The 19642-nt window shown below is 50.9% G+C and overlaps 5 protein-coding genes across 5 annotated transcripts; 1 reads left to right on the top strand and 4 right to left on the bottom strand.

Moving 5' to 3' along the window:
- Window positions 1-593: 593 nt before the first annotated feature.
- On the bottom strand, window positions 594-3880 carry BO83DRAFT_370605 (nitric-oxide synthase; the record flags this gene model as incomplete). The annotated part of the gene is made up of 4 exons (XM_025529907.1): window positions 594-2760; window positions 2812-3125; window positions 3189-3265; window positions 3325-3880. 4 exons carry the CDS (start codon window positions 3878-3880, stop codon window positions 594-596), a joined length of 3114 nt encoding a protein of 1037 aa, XP_025383354.1.
- A 965-nt stretch (window positions 3881-4845) lies between these two features.
- On the bottom strand, window positions 4846-6184 carry BO83DRAFT_411851 (KR-domain-containing protein; the record flags this gene model as incomplete). The annotated part of the gene is made up of 3 exons (XM_025534351.1): window positions 4846-5305; window positions 5511-5828; window positions 6139-6184. 3 exons carry the CDS (start codon window positions 6182-6184, stop codon window positions 5181-5183), a joined length of 489 nt encoding a protein of 162 aa, XP_025383353.1. The 3' UTR covers window positions 4846-5180.
- An 836-nt stretch (window positions 6185-7020) lies between these two features.
- Window positions 7021-8132, top strand: BO83DRAFT_411850 (putative isopropanol dehydrogenase; the record flags this gene model as incomplete). The annotated part of the gene is made up of 2 exons (XM_025534350.1): window positions 7021-7533; window positions 7557-8132. 2 exons carry the CDS (start codon window positions 7021-7023, stop codon window positions 8130-8132), a joined length of 1089 nt encoding a protein of 362 aa, XP_025383352.1.
- Window positions 8133-9168: 1036 nt separating this feature from the next.
- On the bottom strand, window positions 9169-10347 carry BO83DRAFT_382531 (uncharacterized protein). The gene is made up of 4 exons (XM_025532247.1): window positions 9976-10347; window positions 9777-9899; window positions 9591-9716; window positions 9169-9537 (listed from the first exon to the last, which is right to left on the bottom strand). Exons 1-4 carry the CDS (start codon window positions 10150-10152, stop codon window positions 9337-9339), a joined length of 627 nt encoding a protein of 208 aa, XP_025383351.1. The 5' UTR covers window positions 10153-10347; the 3' UTR covers window positions 9169-9336.
- A 195-nt stretch (window positions 10348-10542) lies between these two features.
- Window positions 10543-18788, bottom strand: BO83DRAFT_347671 (alpha-1,3-glucan synthase; the record flags this gene model as incomplete). Its single annotated transcript, XM_025528825.1, has 15 exons — window positions 10543-11059; window positions 11123-11483; window positions 11550-11851; window positions 11905-12055; window positions 12115-12285; window positions 12344-13499; window positions 13558-13599; window positions 13659-15874; window positions 15935-16379; window positions 16463-16961; window positions 17010-17302; window positions 17366-17847; window positions 17900-18128; window positions 18188-18363; window positions 18426-18788. The coding sequence occupies 15 exons, from the start codon at window positions 18786-18788 to the stop codon at window positions 10791-10793; spliced, it is 7155 nt and encodes a 2384-aa protein (XP_025383350.1). The 3' UTR covers window positions 10543-10790.
- Between the last annotated feature and the right edge of the window lie 854 nt (window positions 18789-19642).

Below are 19642 nucleotides of genomic sequence, written 5' to 3'. Positions count from 1 at the left end.
GGGGGGGGGGGGTGTGAACAGCATATATCCTCAGGTTGTGGCTTAGGGAGGATACAAAAAGTGGTGACACACCATTCCCTTGTTTATCATTGACTCTCACACCAGTAATACTGATAATTAAAGTTCCTAGCACGCTGTCACCTCGTTGAGCAGTGAGATGGGCCTAATATACATTTCTCCACACCTGGTATATATACTACGATTCAGTTGATGGTAAGTAGACCAATTATCAAGGACTAACTGCCGGAGACCATGACAATCGTACTATACGAGCGCTTGCTGCTAGTGGAAAGACCACAATGACCACATACTACTAATACTACGCAGAAGAGGGTGGTGACTATGGTGAGTTTGGTGGACATCTCTATTTGTGCTTTATGTGACAGGACTACCTTTCTCTTTTCAAGCAGTCAGGAATGAAATATGCATGAGGACTGTCTTTGGTTGGTTTGGTTGTCTGTAGTACAGGAGCAGTAGGTATCACTAATTGTTATCATCACCATCATCACCGCCATGCGAGTATGATGCTTTAAGCATGTCCATAACCACGTTAGTAGTACAATGTTATAACACATGTCTTTTGGTATAACCCCTCAGAAGACTTCCTCTATATATCTTTCGCCCATTATCTGCTTCACATTTCCTACCAAAACCTTGCTGAGGTTAGCTTGCACCCCTTCAGCCATAGCGGCACTCCCACAGACATAGACATATCCTTCCTGTTCCACTAATTTCGTCCGAATTTCGTTACGTTTGTCCAGTAGAAAACCTTGAACACGCTTCTTTTCGCGGTTACTAGGAATAAGACAGGCCAGATCTATAACACGATGCCTCTGCGCCAGGTGGACTACCGCGTGAAAGAGGTTCTCATCCACAGGCCGAAACCCCGCGAATAGACTGATGGGAGTGGTATGAAATGGGTGTGTCGTGCTGCTATGTCTTCCCCATTCTCGTGCAGTCTGAATCCGCTGCTGAAGTAGACTGCGGACTGGTGCAAATCCAGAGCCAGTGGTGATGATAACAAGCGGCTTTTGAACAGCGAGAAGGAAAGATGCAGGGGAGGCAGGGACAACGGCATATACCACTGATCCGCCAGGCTGAAGGGCGGAGAGGTAGATGTCGCTGAATCGGCCTTGCTGTTGTGGCTTAATCAAGAGCTCTACCTTCTTCTCCCCGATGTATCGCGAGGATGATGCCACGGAATAGGCTCGGGGCTTGATAAGTGGGCAAGCAAGACAGATTTTATAACGGAAGTCTTGAGTCAACTGCGACGGCTCTATAATCTCCGATAATTTCTCCAGTCTCTCAAGGATACTTTCATTCTCGCGCTCGCCGTTCTTGTCAACCTCGGCTGCCCAGCTTGGAACTTTACTTCTTTCCTCCAGGTCAACGAAGTTGGTGAAGAAGGCCTTGTAGCTGCACTGCTGGAGCCCTTCGCCAGAGAACGGTATAATCTGTTGAGGATCTGTGATTCCCAGGGCTGTGATGGCTCGGGAGACATGAGATGAGGAATTCGTGGGAAGAAGCCGTAGGTGGGTCATGTCGGCACATTCGATGCCGTTAAGAGTCAAAAGGACCAGTCCATCGTGCGTCCGATTGGATGCCTTAGAGGTAACCGTAGCTTCGCTAAAGTTGCGGAGCATCTCAGCATGCGTTACGAACGCTTCTTCCGGATCACTAGTCAATTCGCCTTTCCCTCCCATTAACGCAGACTCGACCGCGTCCGACCAGCGATTGAACATGCGCAACGGCAATGCTTCGGATGCCACATCGGCCTTTATTAACCCACCAGCTATGGGCAAGATATTGAGGTGGTGGAAAAATTCGTAGGCGGTGATTGCTGCGGCATTGAAATTGGGATAGGCACTATCCCCAACTCCAAAGACGGACAGTCGGACACGGGAGAAGTCAACCTTGAGCGTGTGGCGGAAATGCCCTAAGGCCTTCGCAAAATCAGCTCCATTGGCAGGAAAGGCACCACTACCGGTGGTTGAGGCAACTAGAAGTATGGTATCGAATGTTTCGACAAGAGTTAAATCCAAGGCGTCCAAAGTGCTAAACTTCACTTGAAAGCCTCTAGCACTGCGCTTCAGTCGCCGGTGTAGCCTTTCAGCTAGGGTCCGTGCTGTAGTACCCTGGCTGCAGTAGGATATATGCACCGTGCAGGGTTGCTCTTTGCTGGGAGATTCTGTCAGTTTACGCCTCTTGGGGCCTGAGATATCAGTGGCAAAGCTAGTCAGAGCCTCGGTGACCCAGGTATTCCCGTTTCTCACCAGAAGGGCTGGAACTGCCTCCGTAGAACCCTTCCGACGCTGCCAGGAGTTAACAGGATCATACCGATTCCGACAAATCATGGGCTTCGGCTGGTAATTCGGCGCACCACCACGATGCCACACGGGTATGATTGATCCCTGCGGCGGTGACAGCCAATAGGGATCTGAATTCAGTCGGTAGCCCTTCTTCGCGGCATGTTCATCGTCGAACTGACTCCAGTCCGAGGATGCAGCCAATGTTCCCACACAAGTAACGCCATGCTGGAGGAAGGACCAACGCACGGCGTAATTCAGCTCAGCTTGGGCGCGGCTCCGCCACCGCAGCTGCTCATAGTCTGGAAGATCCTCCAGCTCTCGTATGTCTGCGTACTCAGGCTTTGCACGATAGGCGTTGCTGTCAAACCCGATGGCTTTGACCACCTCGGGCAGGGCGTCGAAACGGAACGTGTCGGCAAGGTTCCTCACTCCGATCTCCGCATCCATGTACCTTGTCAGGGTCAGCAAGAGTCATCACCGACCATGAAGATAATGATAGTACCATCCAATAAACGGTGTTGCTGTGTACTGAACTCCGCCTATATCAAAGCCCAGTCGACTTAGAGCTGGAAATTGGTACCACCTGAGGCCCAGTTCATTGAAGCCGGGGTAGTCCGGATGTTGAATGACAATCAGCCGACCGAGGTCGTCCGGCACCTCGACAAGAGCCGGTGCGTCGTTTTCCGCCATGGCAACAATTGGTAGAAGATCCCATGGGGTCTTGGGCCGTGGTGGTGCCCAGCCCAAGTCAATAATGTCTTGGGTTAACTTGACATTACTGGGGTCACCTACAATAGAGCCGTCCTCTAGCTCGTACTGCAGGTTGCGAATCCAGCTTACATTAGCATCAAAGTCGTTAGGGTAGAACAGATAACGTACACCAGCGAAGTTCAGCACTTGCTTGTTCCAAAACATCGGGCCACTACCATCCACAGATTTCGGCGGAAACACAAACACTTGAGAAGATGGTCAGATCAGGATTTGATGCGGTGAGAATTCAACTGGAATGTCCTACCCGTCGGCTTAATTTGACCATCATTGAAGGCCTTAGTGACTTCCTCGAGAAGTGTTGTGGCCATACCGACGCTAGTATGAATATGTCGCAGATCACAGAGGTCCAGATCTTGATACCGCGAGCGCATGATACACCTGCGCGAATTCTTCCAGGCCAGACGCAGCCCATAGCGAAGTTCTTCGGCGCTTTGTGTCCAGATAGAAGTCTTGCCCACTCGCTTGTTTTCCTGATCCCACACAAGTGTGGTTTTAGTTGATTGAGCGATCTCCTCCAGTACTTGTGCGCGCCTTTCTAGGTAACGTTCTTCGGTGTAGATGCCTTCCTGCCACAACTGCCAAAGAAAAGCCACCGCTTCATTCTTCACCACTTCGAGAGGACGATTCTCCCCGACCTTTGGCTCAGCGCTGTGGATGAGACGTCCGGCTTGGCAGAATTTTTCCGTACAGCCAGTGGGCGCCAAGATGGGATTCTTCTCAAGGATCCGTTCATATTCCTCGAAGGGGCACCGTATGGACGGTGTTGCACCACTGTCTCGACTGATCTCCGTACCAGGCATGTTCTCCCAAGCAAGACAACTGAAGCATAAACTGAAAGCTGTCACAAAACTAGAGGGCCAAAAGTTTGGCACGCCTTAGTGCACAGGAAGATGGACCTCTTAATGGAAAACAGGGAAGATCTGAACTACTAGTGGCTAAACATGGGCCTCAGATGTTGAGAACTGGACCGAGCAGTTACTCGTGTAGCCAGCATGTGCCACAGCTGGCCCAAGATCCACAATCATGATAATAATTTTTTATTATTGGCAGGTGAGTCTTGGTCTAAGCTTTGCCGAGGGGAAGCGTCGATATGTCGGCGGTAGATCCACGATTGTATTGAAGGGCCAGTGGCAGGCGTAGTCCCAGTCTTGATATTAATCTTAACATTTCTGCAGCCCCATGTTGGCCAATGACTATAAGTCTTAGCGGTATCGACTTTGGAGCATATTTCCTCGCTCCTCACCTGGTCATATATGCTTTGTTCATTCGACACTGCACGTAGGACAGCCAAAATCAAAGCACACCGCCATTCGAGCAGGAGTGACAATATCTCGAGGTCTGACTTCTGGGCTCCGTTTCGGAGACATTGCTTGTATGTAGCTAGTCGATTCCCCTGGTTACTGGATCTCCACCAAGCTAAGTGTCTTGCTCCTAGTCTAGGTACCCCCATAAGGAGGCCCATAATGGCCTGATCACAGAGATAAGCAGGGCAAGAAGGGTAAATCATTAACCACCCACTAGTCGAGAACAGATTAGCAATAGCACATCCTTAATATCGGTGGGTGCGCGTCTTGATTTCCTCAATTTATTATTGTTGATAATCCTTTTTTTTTTTTGGTCTCAAAACAGCACCTGGTTGTCGTGTTACCTATTTGGGGCTAGTGCCACTTCCTTGCCTCGGTAAAAGTCACCTGATACGTCTTTGATTACTAGCATTCATGCCTGAATGCCTGGAGATGGCGCCTCACCGTCTTTCCTCATGGTCGAAAGCTTCATTCTTCCTGGCTTGTCTTCTTGGGCCTCCATCATGCAATTGCACCTTATTAAAGCTTCTTTCTTAATCGGATACAGGCCCTTCTCCTACTAACTTCTCCCGAGGTCCGCCGGCAAGAACTGCGATCCGTCCGCAGCCTGTTGGGCCAAGTGGGTCTTGGCCAGCTCCGCCAACAGCTCCCCCGATCCTATGGAAACCCTCACTTCCCGTTGGATCTGTGGAAGCAATATGATGATAATGTGCGTGTGTAGACTAACTAGCTAACTACACGAGGAGGTGACTAGATGGCTACTAGGTGGCTAGGTCCGAGATCACGTGGTCTACTTTCACAGGAACCAGGTCTCCAAGTCCACTGTCACCAAGGAATCCACCTCGTACGAGCCCAGCGACCACTGCGGATCAATCTCCTGAACGGAAAATGTTATAATACGCGCCAGTTGATCGACGATGGCTCGCGTCACGACGTCCACCGCCGCCTCGATTTTTTATTCGGCCATTTAGGACCTGCATGCAATGGCCCAACGCGGAGAGAATAACGGATGGGCCATGAATTCGGGCAGAAGGATGGACTGGCGTTCAAAGTCCCTCGCGGATCGAATTCCGACCACCGTGTGGCAGGTCTGGCTAGTCTGCGCCAGGGCCCCCCTCTCGCCCACAGCCCAGGCAAAGTTCATACGATATTCCAGAGAATAGAAGGTCTTCCAAGAGGGCCCTGTAGGCGAGCGCGCTGGAAAGTCTAAGTTGATTCTCCGCGATCCCACCCACACTGAGCACGCTTTCCCGACTGATCGAGGTGGCCGGGTAGCCTCCTCTCATCAGTTGACACGCAAAAGCATCCAGGAAGGTGTTGGTGGCAGCATAGTTGGCCTGGCGGCGGTTGGCAATGACTCCCGCTGACGAAGAGAGCATGATGAAGAAATCCAGATAAGACTTGGTGGGGCATAGGGCAGAGACGACGTTGATGGTCCCCTGCACTTTTTCACGAACCGAATGTGGTTAATATCTGACAGGATTGAGTCCTGCGTTCTATGGTAGTTGCCTCTCTTCAGCATATGCCCTTGACCCTCCACATTGCCCCTACCTCAGCAATTATTGGGGTCTAGAGGTAGGCCCGTATGAGCGAAATGGACGCCTGACACTTCAGCATAGCACAGCGGTAATCCAGGATCGACCATTCAGCATCAGTAGCCAGTTGAAGATCTGCGGGCCACCCATTGCCATGCATCCATCTTCATGAAAGCAAGGGGAATAACGGTATTCAAAAGGCCTGCTGCAGAATCTCACCGTGCAGAGCAACTGCCGCAGCCCTCCTGTTGGGCCTAGTGCCCATCTCGCGGGTGCCTTGCCCTCAAGGGCCCAGAAGCGCGCCCATAAGAATAGCTAGCTAGTTTAGACACAGGGCCGGGCTACGAGTAGTACCAGGACAGTAGGTATGAACGCTAAATGCGATAGCATAATCAGGTTTTTAACTCCCCGGTCACCATGTTCATAACCCAGTGGGGCTCGCACATTCACCCTATCACTTTGGTATTTACTTCAGGAATATGCTTTTGTTTAAAGTTATCAGTCGCCGTGGGAGCTGGTCCCACTCTACTTTGTCTATGAACATGGGAGGCAAAACTTCCCCCACATACGGCTTTAGTATCTGCCATGAGATCGGCAGTCAACCATCTGACGACCTAATAATACGGGTGCGGGTGCGGCGTGCGGCATGGCAGGTCGTACAATGACCACGGATCCATGACATACAAAGCGCGTTGGTGGAGGGGCTCGGAGATACGGGGAGCAGTGAGAGGTTATCGCCGTCGCCGTGAATCCAGTGCCGTGCAAGCAGTTGCAGAGGTGTTGAGATCGGCAGAATGAATGGATTGGGACCCACCGTCCAGGGCTATATCTGGTGTCATTGACCGTTTACCAGAGTTCACTATAACAGATGGATCGCTTAAGTGGGTATTCCGTAGTATCTTGCTTCATCGTTGCCAGACTTTGTTGGTCGGGGTGACCGGAGTTTGCGGATATACCATTCTGGCCTACCGTGGACCTGTCTTCATTGTATTGATGGACAAAGCACGGGATGAGAATGCTCTACAGATCTATAAAGGCAGCAGAGAAGAAACGGCTCATCCTCTACTACCAAGCAACTGCCTCAGACCAACAAAAAAAATTATGTCAACCCACAAAGCGGCGGTGATTCATGCCCGGGACAAGCCCCTGGTCGTGGACAATGTGCCTCGCCCTGTGGCATCGACTGGTGACGCCATCGTCCGCATCCTAGCTGCTGATATTGTCCCCTATATGAAAGAGGTGATCACGAACCAGCGACCATACCCGCTCTCCCTTCCCATGACTCCGGGAAACACGGCCATCGCGCGCATCCATGAAGTTGGACCCGACTGTGTCACCCTCAGGCCGGGTCAACTTGTCTTCTGCGACATAACCATCCGCGCGCGCGATAACCCCACCGTCACCATGCTGTATGGGGTTCATGGAGCAATTCATCCTGCGGCGCAGAAACTCATGGATGGAGTCTGGCGCAACGGAACATATGCTGAATACGCGCGGTTCCCTCTGGAGAACCTGTATCCGCTGGACGAGGAAGTTCTCCTGGGGCGGCTGGGATACAGCATCAGCGACCTCTGTCTCTTGACCGCATACCTGGTCCCCTTTGGCGGGCTGGCTGTGTGGACGTGAAACCGGGCGAGGTGGTGATCGTGGCCCCGGCTACAGGGCGTTTTGGTGGCGGCGCGGTGGGCGCAGCCCTGGCCATGGGGGCCACCGTCATCGCAGCCGGTCGCAACAGGGCAGCTCTGGACAAACTCGAGCGCATCCATGGTACACAGCGACTTATCACAGTCCAAATCACTGGGGACGAGGCTACCAATACGCAGTCCTTCAAAACAGCGGTCGGCCAACCGGAGGGGGCCCATGTATACCTGGACCTGTCGCCCCCAACCATTCAGGACTCATCCCTGTTAGTTGCCGGTATTCGTGCGCTGGGATCATTCGGTCGATGTGTCCTGATGGGCGGTCACTTGGGGAGTATTCAGGTGCCTTACGGCGAGATCATGTTCAAGGGCATTCGCGTTCAGGGACGGTTTATGTACGATCGTCCGCATGTGTTCCGGCTGATTCAAATGGTGCGGTCTGGGTTGCTTCAGCTGGGCGGGAAGGGCGGCGTCACTCACATCGAGGAATTTGGGCTGGATGAAATTGAAGGCGCATTAGATGCGGCAGGAAAATTGAGTGGCTGGGGGGGTCAGGTTGTGTTGAGGCCGTAGACTGTGATCCTGTCTTCTTGATCTGTATGTTCTTGGGTCCATGTCATGTCTCTTTACTCATTGTTCTCCTCATTATCCTCTTTACTCTATATGGCATACCACTATACCGAATCCCCACTCCGCACATACATCCACACCAATAATATGACTGGGCGTGGTTTAGAGTAGCGGCATGGACTTTCTAGGCGTGGACTAATGGCATGTCTGAATCAAGTATTCCCTATTCCCATCACTAGAAACAGCAAAAAATCCTTAGAAATCTCCAAGTCCCGTTGGCTTTGTACCCAGCCATATCTCCGTCGGTGATGTGCTTTTGGAAGAGGACATTCCGAAGGGCTGCATGATGCGCCAGGAGAACCAAGTCTTCGCTTCTTTCATCGGAGGCCATCCAAAAGTGCAGCCTCTGCATCTCCTAGACTTTAATCGCCACGGCATTTAGTCCGTAATAGGGGGGAAGTTTTGAGTATAAGCCCCTGCTTTTCGCAGGTGATATGGCTCCAAAGATGGCGGCAGGACACACGGTCACTTCTTCGGCAGACTATGCTTCATCGGTGTGATTTATATGATTATGGGGCCGGATATAGGCGCTGATGGATACCGACGAGATATTATCCGCGCGAAGCTGATTGGCGACGACATGCTCAATATCCAAGACTGCCTTGGACCGTGAAAAAGGTTGTTGATGAGTCTGCAGTGGTTCCCTTTGCTTCCCTAAAAGGCTCATTCTATAGTTTTTGAATGTCTGCTATAATCTCTAATCTACTTCAAATTAAGCACTATAGAATTGAGTTTCACCTTTCCAAATTCTATTTCTATTGACTCTCCAGACGGACTTGTGGTAAGATTGTAAAGCAATGACTACCCAAGTAATAACATTAGTTGCAAGATATAGACCTCAGAGGGCCTCCGTTCTTGTTTTATTTCATTTGCTTCTTTCCATGGGGGAGAAGAAGCACGGGTGTGACTATCATCTTACGTGTTCTGTACTTCAGGGCGATTATGCTGCCCCGGGGTAGTATCGCTAGATTTCGTCTACTTCCAATATATGTATTAATAAATTTAGTACTTGAACGTGCCAGTGAAGTTATTATTATGGTACAAGGTAATTAAAAAAATTAGAAATATACAGCAGCGGGTTCCGCTGGTGACTATCGACGTGACGATCCAGCTCTGCGCAATCCTTACAGAAAGTACATGTTTCAATTTACGCAGAGTTTCGCATCATTCTTCGAGCATGAAGAGAGGTATTCCTGCGCGATTGAGAGCTAGACTGACTGCCATCGTTGAGATCAAACGCCCAGATAGCCTGGAAGCAATGAGTGTCAACCTGGGCTTTCTGGTTGCTGGCTTGGGCATTGTACGAGCTGTTAGCCGGGAAGAGGCCGATAATATTATAGAAGTAGGCCTGATAACAAATTAGTGTGGACCTCAGCGGCTCAAAAATCGAGGCAATCTCACATCCACGGCACTTTCCAGGATGCGAACTTCTGAGGGCACTTTTTCCTTGGTGGTTGAGTCAATCGACTTCAACTCAGTTGCGCTGTCGGAGAAGGCGTCCATGAGCTCAAGGAGCGACTGTACGAACTAGCGGCCAAAGGAATAAGTTATAAATTTAGTTGCTATGGGTTAGGCTAATGACCTCACATTTGAGTACCCTTCATATACTGTCTGCTCCTCGGATTGATCAGTGATGATAGGGGTATTGGTCATGAACTCGACGTCCGTGAGAACCACGGTCACCATCGTATCCATTTCCGTATAGACATCCTACACCTCATCAGAAAAACGCATACTTGAAGCTGTGGATCATGACCGTTTCTCAGGATAACCAGGGCAAACATACACGCATTGGACCGGCATCGGCGGTGGAGTTAATCTCCAACACGAGATCCTTAGCAGCGAAACCTTGTTGCGCCAATTCATTCAAAGAGTTGGCGATCTCACTTGGGGTTAAGGAGGCAAAGGCGCAATGGGCATAGAAGCAGAGAGCAATAAGAATAGAGAAAAGTGAGCGATACATGGTAGACAGTAATGAGTGACTGGAGTAAAATGCCTAAAGTTGTTGATAGGGCGACAGGTGAATAAGTTAAACGAGTGAACGAGAATCGCGTTGCTCTGAAGAGAGTGGCAGAACAACGGCTCTCACCGAAAACAAAAGGCAAGACGCGTATTGCAGAAAGGACTGGCAAGGAATGGGATAGTTTGTTGGTACGAGTTAGGGAGAGGGGGCAATCATCTCGTATTTAATTAAAAGTCATGCAGGCGGCCTGAGGGATCAGGCCCGAACAGGAATAGCCGGGATGGCTCGGACCGAACTTGTCCCGCGCTGCGCCATCACCTGATGGATACGATGCTTGACACAAACATTTGATGGAATATGGCTGTCTCTCTATATTATATATGTCCTATTATTCGGTTGTATGCTACCAACATTATTCAAATATATACCCAAAACCCAGTCTCTCACACTTCACATGGAGCAAACATCTCCCATGTACATCGTTCGGAGAAAAAGATGTACAATTTATATATCTCCGCGGTAATTGAACCAAACATGAACACTAGACAAAAGTCGCCCAATTACTCCAAATGATGCTGACCAGATCTCTACAACCAAGAGACTGGTTCAAAAGAGTTAGACTACAGTATATGCAATGACTATGGTTTTGAAAGCTGCTCTTTGCGGTAGAAAAAGATGCAGATGACGTTGATGGAGAGCATCAACAGCAGACACACCCAAAAATCCGCTTTGCTCAACCCGGCGGTCACCCCTGCCGAGAAATCAGGGAAAACATTGCCTGGCCCCAACTTATCAGGAGCTGTAGCTCGAGCCAGAATGGTGGCTACCGAACCAACCACCTGCGCTGCCAGGAGGGTGAAGGTGACATGGAAACGAGTCATGGTGTTTAGAAGGATCATTCCAAACCCTAGGTGAATAGTTTAATGTTAGTTGATAAAAGCCCCGACGGATAATAAAGAGAAAGACTCACCAATACCCTGAAGACTATCCAGAACCCCAAGCCATAACCAAAGCGCCCGTCCGAGAAGGGCTCCAGCAACTGGTCCACCCGCCCAAGGAATATAGGTGCCAATGTTGGAAGTGGCCCATAGAATCTGCGCCCATCGAGGGGCTCCCAGCCCAATGGCAAAGATGGGGATGAACCAGGCATGTCGCTTGGAAAGCACGTGAAATACCCAGAGCGCAGCTGCCCACACCACGACAAAGAAGAGAAGGACTAGGAGAATGATCTGCCACACCTTGGCGTGCTTGCTGGACCAAAGGTACAGCCAGTTCCGCCCATACGGTGCTGATAGCCAGTAGTTGGAGATGAAAACCATGTAGAAGAACCACTAGAAGAAAGTCGGTTAGCTCCCGATATCAAAGGCCGAGTATTATGAAGACCGACAGAAACATACCAGGATGACCCGACGCCGGAAGAGCGAGAGGTAGAAGGTTGGGACCCGACCAGGAGTCTGCCGATAGTATGCCGGGAGTCCGAAGAATACCAAGGCCCCCAACAGCCACAGCACACAAGCCAGGCCGATGCCGACCCCGAGCAACACGTTTGGGTCAGTTATGCTAAGACTGAATCGCGTACTGCCTTCTTGGTTGAGGCTTGCCATCCAGCTACCCCAGTACCACAGGAAACTGATGCATAGCTGCTGGCTACCCTGAATTACCGTTGCTCGGTAAATCCAGGAGCTGAGAGGCGCCCCGCCTAACACACAAGAGTTAGATAATGTGACCGGCAGATGCTGTCCATAAACATACCTTCATCTCCAAAGTTTAGGGCGAAAAAGATGGATCCACTGGAAGATGCAAACGAATACAGCCCGGTGCCCACATTCTGTAGCCACGTCTGGCTGGTGCTGTTGCCAACAGGGCCCGCGATTCCAACGAACAGGAAGGCTAATCCGTACAACTTGAACACAGTTAGAATGAAGGCCTAGGCAGTGAAAATACGGAAACAAGTTCACATACCAGGTAAGGGATGGTTAGCACATAAACTGATGGAACAAGCCGGAAAACCATCCACCAGATCATTGAGGACGCGAGATAAATCGTAGCCAGGATGTACAGCTTTTCTGCCGTCTCTCCGATCTCGCCGTTCAACAGAGTAATTTGATAGGAGTTCAAGGCGAGAATTTGGCCCTGGCATTGTGCTGTTAGTAGTTGATTTGGGCTGCGCCTGGGGAAGGTTCAAACTCACGATAGCAAGCACAATTGAATACAAGGGCCAGTCGCCCAGCTTGATCAGCATGAAACGCTTCAAGCCTGTAGGAGGAACGTAATCCTTCGGAAGAAGGAATTGCCCTCCGTTTGGATCCTCAGCAGCTCCATTGACTGGAGGGGTAGGTGGTCGACTTGCGTCCTGAACTTTGAAGCGAAAGATAGATGGAGATGGAGATGGGAGAGGTGATTTGCCCAGTTTGACATCTCGGTACCGGTTAAACCAGTCCTTCTCGCTTTTTTCGATGAATTCCTCAATGCACAACTGGTCCTCAGAGTTTTTGCCGTTCAGGCCGGCAAGCTTCCGTTCAAACTTCGCTGCGTACTCATGATTGGCATCTGTGAAAAACGGATTGACTTTCTGGAGGTTGTAGTCTTGTTTCTCCTTGACGATGTCATGGATGCTAACAAGACTCATCATCGACGGGCTTAGGTTCCTTCGTCCTAGCAGACCATCGTCCGGTCCGGCGCCGAGGGTGGGGGTACTGGCCCCAGAGTTAGCAAAGGTTGGCGGAGTATTTGGTGCTCCGGATGGCGACAGATACGAGGCAAGATGAGGGCTGAAGTCATCTTGGGTGACACTTGTCATGTTCTCGAGATCTTGGTCGTCATTGCCAAGAGTATAAACAATGCGAGGACCTCCGCGGGGGGTGGAGGATAGTGGTCTGCGTCTTGGCTCGTTGTCAGTGTCAGAATCATTGAACATGTTGGGGTTCGAAGGCAAATTTGCTGGCAATGAGGCAACATGGCTGTGGCCTGGCCTAGCAACGGCTTGTTTTGCGTCTGCAGTAATGGGCCTGCTGGGGGGACCCGAGTTGTCTGAGCTGCGTGAACGGCTCTGTTCGCGACTGGTATTTGAGCTCGATGAGAACCGGAAGTTGCGAGGTCTATCGGGAACCATTGCACTGACACCGGATACCCTCCAAGAATTGCGATCCTGGCTTTTCGAGTGTTTTGCGTGCTTTATGATGGAAGTAGTTTGTAGAATACCCAACTCCTCGACCCACTGCGCCACGGGGAACCGCTGCTTGCCTGACCGTGCACGCATCATAGCGCGTGTTTCTTGAGATGATCTCAGAGCATCGTTGATGGCAAGTTTGAACTGGTGGATGAGATGTTTCGTTGTCATCGACTCACTTGAATACATTAGCACTCTGCCTCTGCATGTGTCATTGGTAGGATGGAGAAGCTTACATTGTGTACCACCATCCTGGCATCTGTCCAAGGCCACCGACCCTACATGATGTACATACGTCAGCATTCATACCGGTAGCAATGTTTGTGTATAGTCGTACCGTGATCCCACGCCTAAAGCTCCTTTGCGGCCAAACTCGACAGCCACAAGACCAAACGGTTCATCCCGCGATGGAATCAATGCAAATTCAGCGCCACTGAAGATGAAGGGAGGTAGTGCAGTAAATTCTGGCTTGGAATAGACACGCCCTGGATAGAGTTCCATCAACCGGTTCAGCTTTAAAGCCGCAAACCTCCCATACAGATCGATGACTGGTCCAATGCACATCAACTGTACCTTCGGGTGAGCATCCAAAACAGAGGGGAAGATGTCCGCAATAAGGTCAACGCCCTTTTGCATGGACCAGCGCCCGACAAAGACAAATAACTGAGCGTCGGGGTCAACCTTCAGCCCTGCCCACTCCTGTGCTTGCTTTTTCAGTGCGCCACGGCTGGCCTCGAACTCTAAGTCGATGGTGACCTCCTCGGGCTGTTTGCTCGCATTGCTGTCCCAGTCTGCCAAGTCGGATGGGTCAGGATTAGGCAAGGCTCCAACGCTCTTGAGACCCCAGAAAATGGGATATCTGGCGTACGATCGCTTGCCGTATTTCTTCGAGACACCCACTGCCCCGAATCCGTTCTGGTGTATTTTCAGGTAGTTCGCGGCGCAGTGAAGGAGATTGAACACATCGCCGAACTGGACGTATCTCTTGACTACTGCCTGATCCAGATTGAACACTCGGCAGACCTCTTGTATTTGCTGGGGGTTTCGCATTGGCCACAAGCCTTGAAATTCCGCGTTATGCAGAGACAAGCAGCATGGAATTGTTCGAGGTAGGAGATAGAGTGGAGCTGCTGCACCATGGTAGTCGTTGATATGGTAGAGGTCAATCTGCGGGAACCGCTTGATGGCTTCAGCAATGCATTGGTTCCAGGCCGAGTAGAAAATGGCGGAATTGAGGTCGTCCATCCGGGCAGGATACGGGTCCGACTTCGATTGGGCTCGAAACACAGGCGCATCCAGCAGGACGTATGTTATATTATGCAGCCGATGGTACTGAACATCAACATGGTATGTTGTCCCAAGGACCGTCACCACCATGGGTTCACGCGGGTCATCCCTAGGGTAGTCCACGCCTCCAACACAGGGAACCACCCATATGAGGTCCTGGTGGGTAAGGTTCTTGCCCATTAATTGAGCCATTACACCTAGTCCACCGATTTTGATCTTGATGGCCCAATCTTCAATGTCGTATTCCATGGTGGCAATAAGGACAGTGCGTCGTGGGGTGTTAACAATGGCTCCAATGGCGCTTCCAGTGGGAAGGCCTGACGGGCTCACGGAACGCTGAGTCTCTTCTGGGCTGGCTTCCTTTTCGTTAGAAGACCGGGTTATCTTCATAAGGGCACCCAGAATCGGTGCAAACGTCGAAGTCTTCTCCGTGACACCGACTTGATTGAATTTGACCTGGTAAAAAGCCTTGAGGTAAATGAACACTGCCCCGACGGCTGTGGCGACAGGTATGACAGCTAGCAAGATGAAGAGAGCTAGCTGGACCCATCTCGATCCGGTGGGTGTGGCGTAGACCCTCAGATCGCCGTCATTCACCGAAAGCCTAAAAGCTAGATAAGGCGAGGGGGGTGGGATGGTGACATTGAACACATTGCTCAGAAGCGTGACGGGGGGAACTTGATCCAGGACGTTGTCGCCGTCGATATCCCCATAGACTTGTGTCTGGTCGGGCAGGCCATCTTCATTGATTCCCCAGGCATTGAATGCGACCTGTACGGGCCATTCGCCCATGAAGTGGATCTCCCAATCGCCAGTGACGTTGCTGAGGCTCATCGTGTTGAAGTAGCCAGCGTCGTATCCGAACTGATTAAATTCACCCTCAATAAAGAGGTTGGGAAAGCGTCGAGGTGGTTTGTATTGCCATTGAGAGTCTCCATGCTGCCAGTGGTCGCTACTCCCCGTGAGCTTGCTCCAATACTGGGCGATGATGTGCTCTCCATCCCACGCTTGCTTCGCAGTCCCGGTCCAGTTCTTACCCGGGATGGACGTATTGAACCCGGTATATGTCATCCAGGGACTGAAATTAGCCCCGAAGTCGAGCGAGTAGCGCCACATATCTGCCCCTGGAGCCTGTGGCCTTACAGACAAGGGTTCCGTTGCAGGGGATGGAGTGTCAAATAGCAGAGTTCGGCTGTAGTTGGCCAGTTGCGGCCACACCATGGGATTGTTCGTCTCTCCGATGCGAAACATGAAGTGATCAACGGACTGCCCGAATGACTTAGCATTGTAGCTTTATGCAGCGGCATAGAGGAAGTGTATACTTACGTTGGTTGATTGGTTTCCCTCCATAGTAGTCACGTTGCTAACAGTGATCATGTGGACTCCAGGATAAACGTTGGTCAAATTGACCTGGTAGCCAAAGACGCTAGTGAGGGCACCAGGAAATGTCGCTACTTGTGTCTCAGCAAATGAACTGCATGAGACTGAATTCGTGTCGATCCGAGCACTCTCATCATTGAGTGCTTTAGACGTCACCGTCAGCGAGTCGGTGATTTGGCTGCAATTCATTTCCTGGGAGAACTCGAAGCCGATTTGTATGGTCTCCCCATCATTTCCCTGGGAGATAAACCGCGCATCGTGCCCCGGGCTGAAGCGTGTTATGTATGGCGAAGGCTTCACAAATTTAGCCTTGGGGACAAAGGCTTTAAAACCCCAGGCCGGCATCGTCAGCTGAGGATAACATCCATTGGGGAGTTCCGATCCTTCGAATCTACTGATCGTTAGCGAAGTCAGATTATCTCTTTGGTGGTAAAACTTTACCCAAGCGTTACCGAGCTGTTAATGAGAGTATACTCATCAAACGGATAGAACAGGTTCTTCACCGTGGTTCCTGCAGGGAATGGCGAGATCAGGGCATCCTTGCTACTGCAGTTGAACTGGTGGTCAACCGTCTTGTTGTCATTCGAATACACTAGCCAAACACTCTGGTTACCCTGACCCTGACCATCGAAGTTTTGTAGGTCTGTAAAGCGGGACCTCATCACACTCCACATTCCCGTCTCAGTTGGAGTTCCATTACTGCCGGGAAGGTAGATGTCGAAGGTATGGTTGGACAATTGTTGAAGGTACCAGCCATCATTCAGAACGGGGTAGTTCTGTCGCATCTCAAACATCATTTTGATAAGACCACGAACAGGATGGGAAGGATCCCGATGGTCAAGGCTAACGGAATCATCACCGCATCCAGTCAGGGCGCGGTCGAGCGGGAAGTTGACATATTTGGATGCCCCGAGCTTGTAGCATCCGTGAAGCTGCCATGCTTGAGCAGATGACATGGGGCCGCGACCGAAGACTATGAATTGTTAGTGAAGAAACGGGGTTGAGGACGCGAATTACATACTATAATTGTCAGCCTGGTTGTCCAGAATGTAGAAATCCTGTTCCTCGCCCCAGGAGAGAATGGGGATTCCTGGCATGAGTAACGATGCGATGTACAGCCCCAGATTCTGCTTATGGGTACCGTTGGCGATGGCTGGCCACCGAAAAACGTCCTGATTCGTGACACCAAACAGGTGGCGCGGGTCGAACTTTCCAGTGTTGATGTTGATCATGTCGTTAGTCTCCACGAGGCCATTCCAAGTCTCGATGAAATTTACTGGCGGATCACCTTCGGCGGCGTAGATACCATCCAGGCTAAATATGAGCACATTAGTATGGATGGAAGGAGCTTTTCAGGGGATGAGCGGGACAACTGACCCTAAAAACCGACTCAATCCTCGGTACAGCGTGTAGTGAAACGCAGCCCCGTCCAAGGCGGATTGCGATGTAGGTCTGAGAAAGAGATCCTCGGTGGCCTTGTCCGTCTTGTTCGTCATCATAAAGGCCTCGGTGATATTGGAGATAGTCTGATTCGTCTGGCGGCCGCGACCAATATACAACGATCCAAAGGCATTCCCTGAGACAATCTCCCCAGGGATGTAGAAGTTGTCTTTACCCACTTGCTGGGCGCAATCACGCACTGACTCGGACCACTCGCCCAGTTGATCCAGGGTCACCTGAAGAGCCTTATCGACGCGGAACCCATCGATGTCAAGCATGGTGATGGTCAGACAGGAGAAGTGTTTGATCTTCGCCAGGACGTCGGGCCGCCATGAGCGCAGACGATCTTGCACAAAGGCAAATTTGGCAATCTGCCCTTCCCATTCGGTGTAGTTTCCAAAAGCAGCTACTTCTCCATACTGAAGTAAATAGTCAGTGATAGCCAATTCAATGAATTGGGGAGAGGTCTACTTGGTCAAATTCACTGTCACGGCATGAAGCGCCAAGTGTGGTTGTGGTCAAGCCAGTCCCATCATCGTCCCAGAATCTTGGATACTCCCAGGGACACTGTGATTCGATTTCATTCCCGGGTTTGAAATCCCAATATTGACGATCATATTTCCATACGTAGTCGTATTCGCTGGGATTGATCGGCGCAGACCTGTTCAAGTAGCCCTGGAAACCAATAAGATCGCCCATCCTGTTCCCACGCGGTCAGCATTGTACGCTCCGATATGGGGCACAGGTAATCACACATACGTCCCAAAGGTGTTATCGAAGAGAACATATATCCCCCTCCGATGGGCCTCGGATATCATTGTGCGCCAGTCGTCGATCGTACCATAGTGATGATCCATCAGGGTTAGGTCCAGCGGGGAATATCCGTCGGCACCCCAGGGAAAGTTAATGTACGGCGTTCCGGCGAGATAAATACCCTAGCAAAGGCAATCGGGTCAGTCTCTGAAGTCCTGTCACCTATGCAAGGCAGCAAACTCACCTTAATTCCCATGCCCTGAAGGTAATCGAACGTATCGACCAAGCCAAGAACGTCTCCGCCATGACGGAATTGATTGGAAGTCAGTATGTGTTCCCACTGTGTGCCATTCGCATCATCGTTGCTGGGATCGCCGTTTACAAATCTATCGAGGAATATCGTGTAGAATGGGAAACGCCAGTTATCCGGAGATGGAGTGTATGAGTGACCATCCCACTGACCCGAGTAGTCGAGAGGGTTCGTAGCGGTTTCATTTTGGTTCAGATTCCAATCTACCTCCTCAGGAAGATGTGGCAGAGATTGTGCAATGCGGGTCAATAATGCGATAGTGAAGAGATAACGATAGATAACAATGAACAGCTTCATTCTGCACAAGTGAATGCCACTATAGTGACATCCACCAAGCGCGCTGGGGGGGCCTCAACTGCAGAAAGAAAAAAGAGGAAGTCAAACAAGCAGTAACAACAACAGGACAGTGCATGCCCAGAAAGAAAGGATATCCCATGAACCCAGAGACTGCAGAGAATCGTAGGGTATCACTGATGGGCAGGGAAAGCATGTCATAGATTAGTGCATTACCCCGGCGCGATAACGCAATATCCCGTACAGCCTCCTCTGTGCACTGACACTTGGGTGAGGCGCTCGAACAGGCCTAAATTTGGCCGATAGTTCTGGGGCTGACATACACGCCACATTTGGTGGACATGGAAGGTGTAGGTATCCCGACCAGCGAGTCTATTTGAGTCGTTTGAAAGCCAATTCAGCTTGTAACACGCCACGCCACCTTGCTCGGGCCCCAAGACGAGGTTCCAGGCCCAACACTGGCAGGCTCATGTCTCATCCGGCACCAGTCTGACATGCATTGATATGGGTTTTCCGAAGCGGTCGAGAGGCTGAGCGAGCAGCTAAAGTGGGTCATGATGATGCCTTCTCAACGGTGGTGGGGGTAAATCCACCCGACAGCTCACACAGAATCAAGAACCCATGGGGTGGAAGGATCCGTCGCGGTGTTGGGGAGGACAAGAGTGGAGTAAAGCTATGGTTTACTATGGATAGTAGCAGCCTTCGACCTGGCATATGCAGTGTCATGATGTTTGTCATCAGCTCGGGAACCTCCTGCAAGGACGAAGTTTGCAGAGCCAGTGATATATCCCGGGCCACGGGGATCGGAGATAGACGAACCCCATCAACCCGACAGTGACATATGCCCGATGGGGCGA

Source organism: Aspergillus eucalypticola (genome assembly GCF_003184535.1).
Source record: "Aspergillus eucalypticola CBS 122712 chromosome Unknown BO83scaffold_35, whole genome shotgun sequence".
Taxonomy (NCBI): domain Eukaryota; kingdom Fungi; phylum Ascomycota; class Eurotiomycetes; order Eurotiales; family Aspergillaceae; genus Aspergillus; species Aspergillus eucalypticola.
The sequence above is the reverse complement of the archived record's forward strand: the minus strand, read 5'-3'. Positions and strand labels throughout refer to the sequence as shown.

Bases quoted from the DNA above. Each gene is read 5' to 3' on its own strand.
- BO83DRAFT_382531 (XM_025532247.1), bottom strand. From the start codon at position 10,152: ATGTATCGCTCACTTTTCTCTATTCTTATTGCTCTCTGCTTCTATGCC. The intron at 9,900-9,975 runs GTATGTTTGCCC...GATGAGGTGTAG, and splicing joins CCGATGCCGGTCCAATGCGT to GATGTCTATACGGAAATGGA. The intron at 9,717-9,776 runs GTGAGGTCATTA...TTTGGCCGCTAG, and splicing joins TATATGAAGGGTACTCAAAT to TTCGTACAGTCGCTCCTTGA.